At 35.9% G+C, this 13,228-nt stretch overlaps 1 protein-coding gene across 5 annotated transcripts in view; it reads right to left on the bottom strand.

Annotated features, from left to right (window-relative positions):
• The window catches only part of LOC106471176 (male-specific lethal 3 homolog), a 44,613-nt gene that overhangs the window by 9,520 nt on the left and 21,865 nt on the right, over window positions 1–13,228 (bottom strand). For 4 of the 5 annotated variants that reach the window (XM_013931765.2, XM_013931764.2, XM_013931763.2 and 1 more), the window contains exons 4-7: window positions 12,134–12,229; window positions 10,245–10,383; window positions 9,557–9,652; window positions 3,806–3,954 (exon numbers count right to left, since the gene is read on the bottom strand). In XM_013931765.2, coding sequence (XP_013787219.1) covers window positions 3,806–3,954; window positions 9,557–9,652; window positions 10,245–10,383; window positions 12,134–12,229 — 480 coding nt within the window. The remainder of the gene's footprint in view (window positions 1–3,805; window positions 3,955–9,556; window positions 9,653–10,244; window positions 10,384–12,133; window positions 12,230–13,228) is intronic. The other variant, XM_013931766.2, reaches the window with a different exon arrangement.

Below are 13,228 nucleotides of genomic sequence, written 5' to 3'. Positions count from 1 at the left end.
CCTACTACGTAGTCGTCGTAGTACGGTACGTACGTCTTCTTCTATAAACTAACTAACTTACGTTAAGTAGTAGTGGTTCGGTAGTGTATTATTCTTCGTTGTGTGTGTGTGTGTGTGTGTGTGTGTGTGTGTGTGTGTGTGTGTGTGTGTGTGTGTGTTAGTGTATAAATATATACCCATAGTTTAAGTGTTTTTTTGACTCCCTTTATTTTTTAAAACCAGTGAACTGAAAATAATATACATTTGTCCTTAGGGACTTCCCCCAAAAATACGATGTGTTTGGTAACTAAAAATATTTACTAAAAAACAAACCTGTTTTTAGATTTGAAAATATTTCACAAATAATTTTTTTCTTCACAAATGTGGGTCTGGTAAGAAATTGAGCAGGTTATTCTGTTGTATTAATCATGCCATCAGAATAGATTAGTTCAACTACAAAGTGGCTGCAGAATCAAATGAGTATGAAGGTGGGTACTATATCATCACACTGGAACAAACTTCAATTACTTAAAAGTCTCACTATGACTAGTGATAAAGACAGTCCTTATATAAAAGCCTGTTCATTAATCAGGATTTCTGCAATAATAAAAAAAATAAATGTAAGGCCTGTGTATATTCTAGCAAGTCAATCATAATATTGTTCTTATTATGAGAGACTTTTTTCAAAGGCAGAAGTGCTTAGTGCCACCACATTTCCCTTGTATCACAAGGAACGTCACACAGATAACAACTAATCTACAAATGAACATTCTTGAATGTACTGCATATACTGGTCATCATTATTTTTGTTTAGAATAAGTTACTACCAGGAAAATAGGTTAATTAATCTGAATATTACAAGTAATAACATTATTTTTAGTTGATCAAAGGTTTTAAATTATAATCTGTAGATTAAAATATAATTGAAACATTTTGAGTAGAATTAAAACTAAAACTTAAGTGCTATTCATCTATTTTTATTTAGGCATTTAATCATATTACACTTTAAATGAATTTGTGTTAATAGACTGAAACTGCTGTAGATTTTTTTGTCAATTCTAAAAATCAACACACAATACTCTTACAATTTGGTTTCAGGCATTAACTATAACTTTTAACGTTGATTGTGGCCAGTATAAAGATAAGTATGGAGAACTGCAGGCAGCATGTTTTAGTGAAACTGAATGCTAACTCATTCTCCACTGTAATAGATAGCAGAGATGGTATGTTTGATATTTTTGTATACCCGAGAAAAGTTTCAAAGCCATGTTCAACAGCAATGCCATGCATAATACTTAAAGACTGATTAAACAAAATCAGGGAGTTGGTAATGAAGCATTTGCAGCATTTTGAGGCATTTTCAGATGTTTCAAGAAATGAGAAATATAATTTTATAAAATTCCACAAATGACATACATGCATGCAATACGATGAAACATTGGGCACATCTAATAAATGTATATGAGAAGTTACAACAATGATTGATCAAGAAAGTAAACATATATGTAAAGTATAGCCTAAGATGCATTCTAGGCAGTATTGAGAATCAACTGTTTACATTATCTATAAACCAATGCCACTGCAGCAGAGAGAAAGCTATGAGGAAGTTTATATTAACTTCATTGAAGACTGGACACAACTTCCATAAAAGGAATTAGCAAGGAAATCAGAAACTCTGGGTAGAACTTTGATCTGAAGAGGATGAGGAGAAATACATGGAGAAATAGGTTGCTAATTTACCATCCTCGATCAAAAACAATTATTAAATTAGTCTTTGTCTTAGTTCTGAAAATTACGATGAGTCAGCAAAATTCATACAATTAAGTGACAGATCTACTTGCAAGTTGGATGTGTACACTATAAGGAGAATCATAAGAATACCAAAGAAATTCATATATAAAACAAACTCATGTTTTTGGGCTAAAAGGTCAGTCTTCTGGCTCAAATCAAGAAGCCAAATACCCTACTGCAGGTTGAAGAAAACTGATGCTGCCTTATCCCCCCTGAGCCTGAGCCCAGAACAACTAACATTTCCTGCTCAAGCGCTATGTATGTAACAGTCAAATAATGTAGTTTGAAATTGAATGTATTTGGGTTTAATATTAATGAAGTTATGTCTGAGCAGATTTCAATCAATGTATTAATTGATAATTTACTGATAGTATTAAGTAATTTAATGGATATTATAGAAAGTCTAATTGAAGAGCAGTTGCCTGCTCAGATTGCAGAATTTAACAGTTTTAACAGTGAAACTTTTAAAGATACTTTTGGTAATTTTGATATGGCCAAGTATCTTACATATTGCATTGAAGTGTTGTTTTGAAGCTTGATCTTCAAGACAATTCTTTTTTCAAACTGTAAACTTACTCGAGTTTGTGACTTGTGTACTCCACTCGAGACTGTACAACCTGGATTTTAAATAAATCTATTGTTAACTGTGTTAAGTCGAACTCCAATGACTAGCCCACACAGCATCCATGTTTACAAGAAAACATACTGATTTATGAAAATGAAAATTTTCAATCTCTGTCCAAGCCAGTAATTCATGATTAACCCTGTCAAGCCTGAAGAGGTGTCACTGATATATTTTGATTTTTTCTTTCTCACAGTAGAAATACTTAACCAAATTACATGAAACTTAGTACAAAAGTATTGAACAAAAATACTACCAAGTTTGTGCTATTAAAAATCATGTAATTTGATTTAGGATTTCTGTTATTTTTTAGACTGTGAAATACCATTTTGCCAATTGCACTTCTGGCTATAAATCATAGAAACAAACATAGCAGAAGCTATTTGTAACCTAGGACTTCATTTTTCAAAATGGCATCATCATTACTTTTTTCAGGATAGGCATCAAGAATTTTTGTTAATATTTTTTGGTCTAGATGAATCTGCATCTAATAAATAGTTTCTTTTCAATAAATAGTAAGTTCTTTTGTTGTGTGTATTATCTGAATAAAATAAACTTAATAACAATCAATAAATAAGAATTTGATTCATTATAAATATTTTGCTGTTGTCTACTGTACTTATTAAGCCAAATTAAGCTTATCCATGTAGTTTCATAGAAGAAAATATCTGTAGGTTTCAAGCAAATATAAATGAATGCAAAAACATTTTCAGGAATGAAAAGAATGTCTAAATGTTCACTCCTACAGGACCTCCAGTTAGTTTTCATAAGAAACCATAAATTATTACTCAAACCACTTTATTTACTCTAAAGAAAATAGCTTATAACATGATCTATCCAATCATATTTATGGCTATAGATTAGTTCAAAGTTGAGCTCCTCTAGTAATTGTTCAGACCACATGCCTGGCATCATAAAAGTATGTCACTGAAGGACTGTGGTAATAAAACCAGTAACATGAAATGAAAATTACCTGAGAAACAAGATATGGAAAATTATATTCTCAAGGGATGATAGTTTCTTAGCAAAATAACCTATACTTTTGGGATGGGCATAAAAATTCTTTAAAAAAATCACTAAATTTCATTGTCTAAATGTAAGACTACTTAGAGCTATGCAGAAATGAAAAATTACACTTTTTAAAATTTTCTTTTTAAATTACATAAATAAATGTAACAAAATGGCAAAATATTAATACTAAAAATATGAAGAGATTTATAATTTTCAAAAAAAAATTACAGTTAACTAGATATACATTTATATTCACAAAGAAAAACCATCTAATTAAATCATTGGGAATTTTTTTATATCAACAGTATTCAAAATTAACTTGCTTTCAGCACTTTAATTATCCTTTTGCTTTACTTTTATATTAGTCAAAGCAAATAGCATGAATACCAACTAAAAACATACCGAATTCGTGAATCAGCTGATAAATGTTGAGACTGGCTGTGGTTTTTGGAATTTTTGGGTGGGGATGAACACACAGTATTTACTGCAACAGATTTGGCATAAGCTTCTAGTAGAGACACAACATTTGGTTCAGAAGGAAGTCTCACCAGCTGAAGAATTAAAATTACTGATCAAAATAAATATTTAACGCAACAGATGATACACTATACAGTACATACTAAAAAACAGCTAAACTCAGGAATTAATACAGAATTTTGTGACACAGTTCCCACATTCATTTCACTGACATACTTCTTAGGAAATTCAAAAGCATTATTTTTCAGTGTGGAATATTCATGCATCAAAACTAGTTTTTTGGGGGAAATCATAACCAATTCAACTATTTTGATTAAAGTATTTTCAATTTTAATTAAGAAAAAAAAAAGATTCCAAATTTGTTGAAAAACACATTAATATATCACCACTCATTAAAAAAATTATCACTCAATTCATGATATAGTACTGTACCACACCTTCATCACAAAATTCATGATATAGTACTGTACCACACCTTGACCACTCAATCCATTGACACAAAACTGTACTATATTTTGACCACTCAATTCACTGACACAGAACTGCACCACACCTAGACCAGACAATTCATGACACTGCATTCAATCACACCTTGTTCTGCCTTGACCAGACAATTTATGACACTGCATTCAATCACACCTTGTTCTGCCTTGACCAGACAATTCATGACACAGAACTGCATCACACCTTGTAAAGAGACAGAAAAGGAAAACAAAATGAGCTAGCCAAATAAACTGAAGAATCATCAACAGAAAGTGAAAGCTCTGGAATAAGTTCAACTTTCAAACCACACCTTGACCCACACTGATCACAATCCATGACACAGTACTGCACCACACCTTGGCTACACAATTCAACAATGCACTATACCACACTTTGATCCATGCTGATCACACAATTCATGACATTGCACTAAACCACACCTTCATACACAATGATCACACAATTCATTACATTGCACTGCACCACACCTTGATCCATGTTGATCACACAATTCATGACACTGCACCTTGATCCATGCTGATCACACAATTCAAGACACTGCACTGTACCAAGCCTGCCACATCTCTCTGTTGGAATCTAAAGTTCCAAAATGTCACTAATGCAAATCATCATGTGTCAACTCTCCACCAATACAAGATCACTACTATCACGTGACTCCCTCTATGCATCACTACTGAATCATCACTTCAAAGTTTGGCAGAAGATGCAAACACCAGAAGATTGTGGGGAGGAAGGGTAGTAAGTGTGAAATACCTATCAGAAATACACTTTTGTATAGGAAAATTATAACTTCTGATGTGGTACCTTCCCTGTGTGAGAGAAGAACAGGTGTATCCCTCAAAAGTATCCAAAGGACATCCGTGGGAATGAGAGAAACAGATCAGATGACCTGAGAAGGGGTATTGCACCACTTCTGTACCAGATATCTCTTTGCCATGAACAGGTGGGATCAAAAAATGGAGGAATATGCAGGGAGCACATCCGCGTGAGAGAGGATAGGTTATTAATGTGATCCCAATCAAAGAAACAGATACACTCAATCCGACATAATGAAAGTGGGTAATGGAGTATGTGTCCCATGGTATAGAGTGGCTAGAGTGCATCGGACCATATTCGGTAAGTCAACTACATCCAAAACCTCACTTGCTGGATACCAACATCTACACGAGGATAGGATGAGGATCATATCATCTTCACCTCAAGCCCTAGAGTCATGAATGTACATAAAATAGACTCCAGAAAACGTCACAAGATGAGCATTGAGTTAGGGACTCAGGAATGTGTCATCCAAGGGAAGTCCATAGCAAGCAATCAATCCCAGCAACCGTGAAACCGGTCCAAAATGTCCACATGTCTGTAAATACTTGTCATTCTAAGAACGAGGGAATGTCCAGGATGAAGTGGAAATAGGCTACATAGACCTCCTGCAACCCACAACACAGAAGACAGAGACAAAGGGAGAAGGTTTAGAACCCGAAACCTGTGTGAGGACTTAAGTGATTGGTTCACTCAATCTCCAAAACCTCACTCGCTAGGAACCGACATTTATGTGAGGGTAGAAATAGGACACCCAATCGGAGAGGTTAACTGCATTTAGGTGTCTCACTCCGGGCATGTGTCACTCATCTGGAGGATCTTGTAATTCCTTCTACACTGGCAGAACATCCCCAATATACTCTGAACTGAACAGTTAGCCATCTTTGTGGAACCCATTCAGCAGGTTGCCTCCATGGTCACCCACCCCAGTGGCTTGAATCTGGTGAGTGGTAAGGACTCGCATGCTCCACTGGAAGAAAGGGGGGGAAGAAGTGCATTGGAGAGTCTGATGGGACTGCTACACACGAGACAGCTGAATGGGTGATCATGAAACCCTATTTTGAAATGCAAAACATACCGACTTATTCAGTCCAAGCATGGTAGAGATGAGCAGTGATCCCCTTCTGCTTTACCCATGCCATTCATGGGTGGTAAGGTCCGGGACAGACATTTTTATGAAGCAAACATCATGAGGTTATTCACAGTCTAGTGATCTTATAAAACACCCATCTAAAGGGTGAGCATGCTTAGCCATGGATAAAGTGTGTGAATCAACATGGCGTACAGTGCAGATTTGTGTTTTGTTTGTTTGAGTATAAATATATCTGAGAATGGTTATAGCCATCTATGTGGAACCCATTCAGTGTGCAGAAAAAATACCTGGTCAGGCACCACTCAACACAGAGTGGGATCCAAAGTGAAGTTGAAGCAAGGGCTACTGAAAGAAAAGAAAGCATAAAGAGATACTTACCTCATCTCAAAGCCATGCTAAAGTCTGTAGAATAGTCAAAGGTGGCAGGCAATACCCCAAGGAAGCAGAAATCATGATGTGGTGCAAGTAGAGAGAGATGAATATGTGTCATCCATGTGCCCGACTGTAGGATCTCCTCCAATGGCCAACAAAGATGAGAAGCAAAGGAGAAGGTAAGGCATCAGATTTGATGGGTACACATGGAAAAGAGATCACACTGGTAGAGAGACAAGGAGAAATAAGGCAACTGGATCAAACGATGAACCCAATTGATCAGGGTACCAGGGGTAAGATCACAGGAAGAGGAAGTTTGCCATCGGAAATATGGGCCTTGTCAAACCACCAATGTAGATCAACCATTAAGGAGGAGGGAAGGTTAATAGGATCATCCAGGGAATCCCGTGCAAGGTTCCACTAGTCATGAAAGGTCCACTGAGCCCTACAAGAGAGGACTACCTCCCCAACAGCAATAGAATCTTGGCAGCAGTAAGTAAGGGAGCAGACAGGGCTGTCTGTATGGCCAGTTCCATAGAATGGAATCAGAGAGGAGAAGGTTGGGCTCAACTGAGATGGGTGTTGAAGAAAACACCCAGATGTACAAGGCAATGGGTAGGATGAAGGAAGAACCCCTCCAATATGATCAACCATCCCACCAGCACAGTGTTGAGAAGGAGCTGACGAGTAGGACTGGTTGAATCCCAGTCGGAATGGGCAAGAAGAAGCCAGTTGTCCATGTAAGCGTGGAAGTGCAGCTCCAGGGTATGAATATGCCATGCATAGGTGTGAACCACTCAACAAAAACATATGACACAGTAGCCAGACCAAAGGGTAGGGTGCTAAAATGGTATATTACCTCATGAAAGGCAAACTGGTGGGTGTAACACTCCCTTGCGTGACTTGCGTGTTGCAGGTACAACAACCTGTTGGGTGAAGAGATTGAGTACTGCCTCGGAAGACACTGGCATGACCAGGGATCCTGGGTAGGAGGAAGGAAATGGAACAGAGAGGAAAAGCGTATGAAAAACCCTCTGATAGAACACCATGAACCAGAACTTTGGAGAGGAAAAGGTTGTTCCAATGAATAAAATTCAACATTGCCTGTATATCATGTATCGCTGCAAAAACGGCAAACTGAGAAGCCGTGGGAAGCTGCGACAAGCAGGGCTGTGAAGGGTAGGGTCTGGAAACGGGACTTGGAACCATACTCAGCTCCGACGGAAACCAACAGGCACCCGATGTGAAAGGTGGATCACTGTAGGACTGAAGCCACCTGCGACTCCAAGGACACAGTAATCGTATCACACTCGAAACATCATAAAAACGGGGCCATATGAAGGTCCCGTAAATAAGGAGCCAGATGACGGGTTTGCAAGAGTATAGCATCATGACCCAAAAGTCCCAAAGAGAAATGAACCAGGCGTGTAGGGCCAGATCCGAAGACAACATGAGACTGACATTGGAAGGGAAGAGGATGTCCTCAGAAAACTCCATAGGGTTCTCGTTAAGAGCCTCACACAGGAAGAAGATTGAGAGAAGGTATTACAAAGAATGTCAGAGGAAGACCAAGGTGAGACAATGGGGCATAGGTAGGATGAACAGGAAAATTGGGATCCATCCCCCAAACAGCTAAAACTGAACCCACAATTGGCGGTCCAGAATTTGGGAGCTTGCCCTAAAAGTCACAAGGATGGACCGACCAGAAGCCTGTGGAGAACTAGGCATACCAATACCATCACCCAACAGGGCAAAAAAGCACAGTGTAAACCCGAACATAAGGGGACAGGGGGAAAAACAAGGTATTGAAATAGAAACAAGCAATAAGGAATGACGTGGGTCAAAATAACTATGGTAAGAGATAAAACATCACATACCTGAGATATGGTCTCTGAGAAAGCAGACAAAGGCTTAAAGAATCCTCAGAAAGGTGTGGGAAGGCACGGCGAACTCTGGGGGGGTGGGTGTTAAGAAGATCAAAATTTCATCAGCTTGTACCTATAAAAGGATCGAAAAGTACAGGAAGAAGAATGGCATGAACAGAAGACAATGTGTGTTCTATATAATGCTCCATCAACCCGTGAGCAAAGGTTGCCCGTGCCTGTGGCTGAAAGTGCTGTAACAAATGAATGTTTTTTGTTTTGAATTTCGTGCAAAGCTACACAAGGGCTATCTGTGTTAGCCGTCCCTAATTTACCAGTGAAACACCAGAGAGAAGAGAGCTAGCCATCACCACCCACCGCCAACTCTTGGGTTATTCTTTTACCAACAAATAGTGGGATTGACCATTATGCACATTATAATCCCACAGCTGAAAGGGCAAGCATATCTGGTGGGATTTGAACCCATGACCCGCAGATTGCAAGTCGAGCACCCTAACAACCTGGCAACAGAAGAGTGTTATGCACCTGAAGTGGTAACAGCGACTTTGGAATGCAGGCTAGATACTAAACAAGCAAAAAATGCACAGGAAACACAGGTAAATCAAGTGATCTTAAATAAAAGTGAAATTAAATTAAATGAAGTTGAACTAAGTTAAATAATATTAAATCACTTCTAGGGTAATCAGTGATCTATAGAAAGACAAATGCACTCAAGCACTGCCAAACAAGAAGTGATGGTTCGGTACTGGAGCATATCGAGAGTCACATGCATCACATGATAGTAGTGCTCTCCTATTGGTGGAGAGTTGACACATAATGATTTGCATAAGAGACATGTTGGAATTTTGGATTCCAACAAAGGTATGTGGAAGGCTTGTGGCATGTGTTTGGAAAAACGTTTTCATATAGAGAGTAGCACAAATGGGAAAAGTAATTCTGTACCAGATTATTCATTTAATTTCAATTAGAAGCTAGGTTATTTTTTCAAGCACATTATTTGTGACCCACCATTTTTTTGTTATTAATGTTGTGGTAGTCCTCTTCGAGAATCTCCCTCAATATCCCTGGGATGGTAATTTCAACTATATGATCAATTTCTTCATCCTTGTTGTTGAAAGATCGGAATCAGTTATTTCTATTCTTAATTCTCTCATAATTCTAAGCATTCCAATTACCATATCTTGCTGGATGCAATTTTCATATGTAATTTTTTTGAAAACTTATATACAAGAACTTTTAGTCTTAATCAAAACTGAGTGGATTAACACAATATTAGTTATTTTTTAGCATACTAAAAATAACTTCACAGAAAAATAAGAATTTTGAACACAGAGTGAGGGCTAATCTTTTTATTTATGCACTGATTAGCTTTACTGATTCTTAAAAATGTGAAATATCACAGATTATAAAACCCAGAAATTTCGTAGATGAAATATTCCAGTTTATAAATGAAACTGTTACTCATATGTTATAAGACATTTAAAAAGTGAATAAACAACTAAAATGAGGTACTTAAAATTTAAAAAAATCTCAAATAATAAAATACATTAATCTGTATTACAACAAATTTCACACAACTAAATTAGGTGTTTAAATGATTACATGCACAGATCTAGTCACACAAAAATTAATGAATAGTTAAACTGTTTTCATTAAATTCACTCTTTTATTGTAGTGGTTTGAAAGTTGAACTTACTTCAGAACTTTCACTTTCTGTTGATGATTCTTCAAGTCGTTTGGCAAGCTCATTTTTGTTTTCCTTTTCTGTCTCCTTACAAAGCTTCTTATTAAGTGTTTCTTTGATGACTGGTGGAAGTTTCCTCCTACTTCCTTTTCTAAAAGTGAAAAAGGGAAAGTTATGTACCATTTTCAAACTGAAATAAAATATGTTTTTACAGTTTTGAACACTGAAAGCTGGTGAAGCACTGTAAACCAATAGGCCTAATGTTTGCAATATAAATCATCTCAGCATTTTTTTTCTTCACATTACTCTTCATTTATCAGGAATTTCAGTATTCTTATCATATATCTCAAGACTTTTTGGAAGAGAGGGCTTTATATCATTATAGTTTATGACATTTCACTTCAGTGAGAAATATGGTCAACACAAACAGCAAAGACAGCCTGGCACCAATACTGCATACTTAAAGTCAGTGTTGATGAGATCCCAAAATATTCTCAACCACTCCCTGAAAGAGCTGTTCCCAAGGCATCTTTAACCCTTTATCATATCCACCTGTATATTTACACATGCTAGACATCATCTCCACCTACACATTTATGCCAATTACAGTAATGGAAAAACCCTTCCACGAATTAACATTTGGAGTCACTTGGCAAAACTTGACTCATTTCCTACATACATGACAGAATTGAAGTCTAGTGAATGTGCAGGCTATTCCATTTAGTCAATCCCTTTTTTTCTCAGGAAAGTATCAACCAGTTTAGCATAGTTGGGGCAGGCACTATTATTCACTAGGTTGAAGTCACCACCAGTTGTCCCAGAATCTATTTTATTTATAGTGAAGTGTGACTCAACTGTAAAAATAACATTGCTTCTCATGTTGTTGGCTCACAGAATGCATTCTAGGAACAATTGGTGAGGAACAGTTTTATGCCTAATAATGAATGAAATGCACCTCAGTGAGTGTCTGGCATATAAGACATCCTCATGAGGTCTGTTTATAACGTTTTGATATTGACACAGCATCCAGTTGTGAACATCTGATTCAGTCTTGGAGCAGGTGCTATACCTATGACTGCATTGCAAGCCTGATTTTGACAGATAGTGGCCACCTGTTTGTGTTGTAGATAATTAACAATGGTTTTAATAGACAATTGTAGACAAGTTGCAACAACTTGCAGTAATTAGTCAGTTTCCATTTGTCTGATAGCTTTCCACTTACGTGAAATATCTAAATGTTTCCTCGAAGTCCAACCATACATTAGTAGTTAACTTTCATGAAAATTCTATTCAAAATATAGGTGAATTCTTTACTGTTCCCATTAACTCTGAAAATTTTCTTTTGTAAATTCTTTTTGTTGAAATTAAAACACTACCACTTCAGACCTTAAACATTTTTTTGTCTCATTAAGTATTAATTGTACAATAAGTCTTGTTTCAAAGAAAAGTTTAAGAGAAAACTTAAAGAACTATGACAGTTTATCCTTCAGTTGTGGAGTAACTGTGGGGTGAAAACTTTCATAGTTCTTTACTCCACAACATTAATATTAATAGAAATCAGTTGTTTTTGGTTTAATATATTAAACACTCCAGTTGTTAACATCCATTTTTAACTAGGTATTTGTTTTTACATTTTGAGACAGCCAACTTTCAGCACCCGAAAGTTGAAATATACTGAATTAATACAAAATAATAAACTTGTAGCAAACTGAAATTACCAAGATGCTATTGCTAGCACTGGATGACAAGTAAGTTAATATTTCTTAACTTGCATACATGATAAGCATTCACATTTTACTTAAGATAGCAAATATGATACTTTTTTTTCATTATGTTTTTAATAAAGGGCAACTTTAACTGAAAGAATTGATTCTAGCCAGCATGAAAATCTATAAACTTACAACTTTTCTGCTGCTTCTTCAGCTAGTTGCTTCTGTAGCTTTCTGTTGTCTTCAGTGTCTGGACAAATATAATCTTCCGAGACACATCGGTCCCAGCTAATGAAAAATATGCATTTCTGTACACTTACCTTTGATACATTATTAACAGAGATCATCACTCTACTAGATCTACAAAATTCTTAGTGAATTATACATTCTTTATTTTCAAATAATACAATAAATGAGACAAAAAATGACAGATAAAACTGTAGCAACCACTTCATCAGATACTTCAAATATATAGGTAAGGCTAGTTATAAGCATTGATTTAAAATTTCTCTCGAAAGCAGCTGTTCTGATTTTGGAAGGTATATCAGAATTTGTCAAGTATATTCTTAGTGTTTGTTTATTAAGCACATAGCTGATTACCGGAACCCAATTTTTAGCATTGTAAGCCCTCAGACTTACTGCTGAGCTACTGGGGGGCATATAATTTTGTAAAACTTTAAGCTAACCAAATATTTAGAGTAACATTTTTATCAATATTTTTATAACCACTGCAAGATTTAGGGAAATATTATTTATTTGAAGTATTATGGGAAATGTCTTGAGATATTACCTTTCAGTGTTGTGTGTTCTTTTTGCAGTCAGGTACTAGAGAATGGTGACCATTTAACATTTTTTAAATTGTTCAACTACTTTTATAAAAGTTTAAGTTTTTGTGCAGAAGGTTATATTTCCATAGTTTTCTATTTCGTTTTGTTTCTTTAAGATTAGGGCAAACTGGATAGAGTAAATAAAGTTATGTTATTATACATGTTTTAATTTGGTATCTTCCTTTATAAAAAGTACATATACAGAATGTATGTTTTGTAATTCTTTAAGATTTTACAGAAGAATTAGGCTAAAACAAATTCTAAAAAGTAAAAATTGTGCTGCACACTTTTCTTGTTGTCATACTGTACATATCCTTCACAAAAAAGTCCATGCCTTTTTGTAACTTTGAAAGTTTTATGAATTAAAATATTTACCAGTTACTTTTCAAACACAAGAGTTCAAGTTATATCAAAATGAAAATACACAGTTAACGAAAAATTATAAGTAATAGAAGTTAAA

Source organism: Limulus polyphemus, unplaced genomic scaffold, assembly GCF_000517525.1.
Source record: "Limulus polyphemus unplaced genomic scaffold, Limulus_polyphemus-2.1.2 Scaffold4457, whole genome shotgun sequence".
Classification (NCBI taxonomy): domain Eukaryota; kingdom Metazoa; phylum Arthropoda; class Merostomata; order Xiphosura; family Limulidae; genus Limulus; species Limulus polyphemus.
Note: the sequence above shows the minus strand (reverse complement) of the source record. Positions and strands in the feature narration are given on the sequence as shown.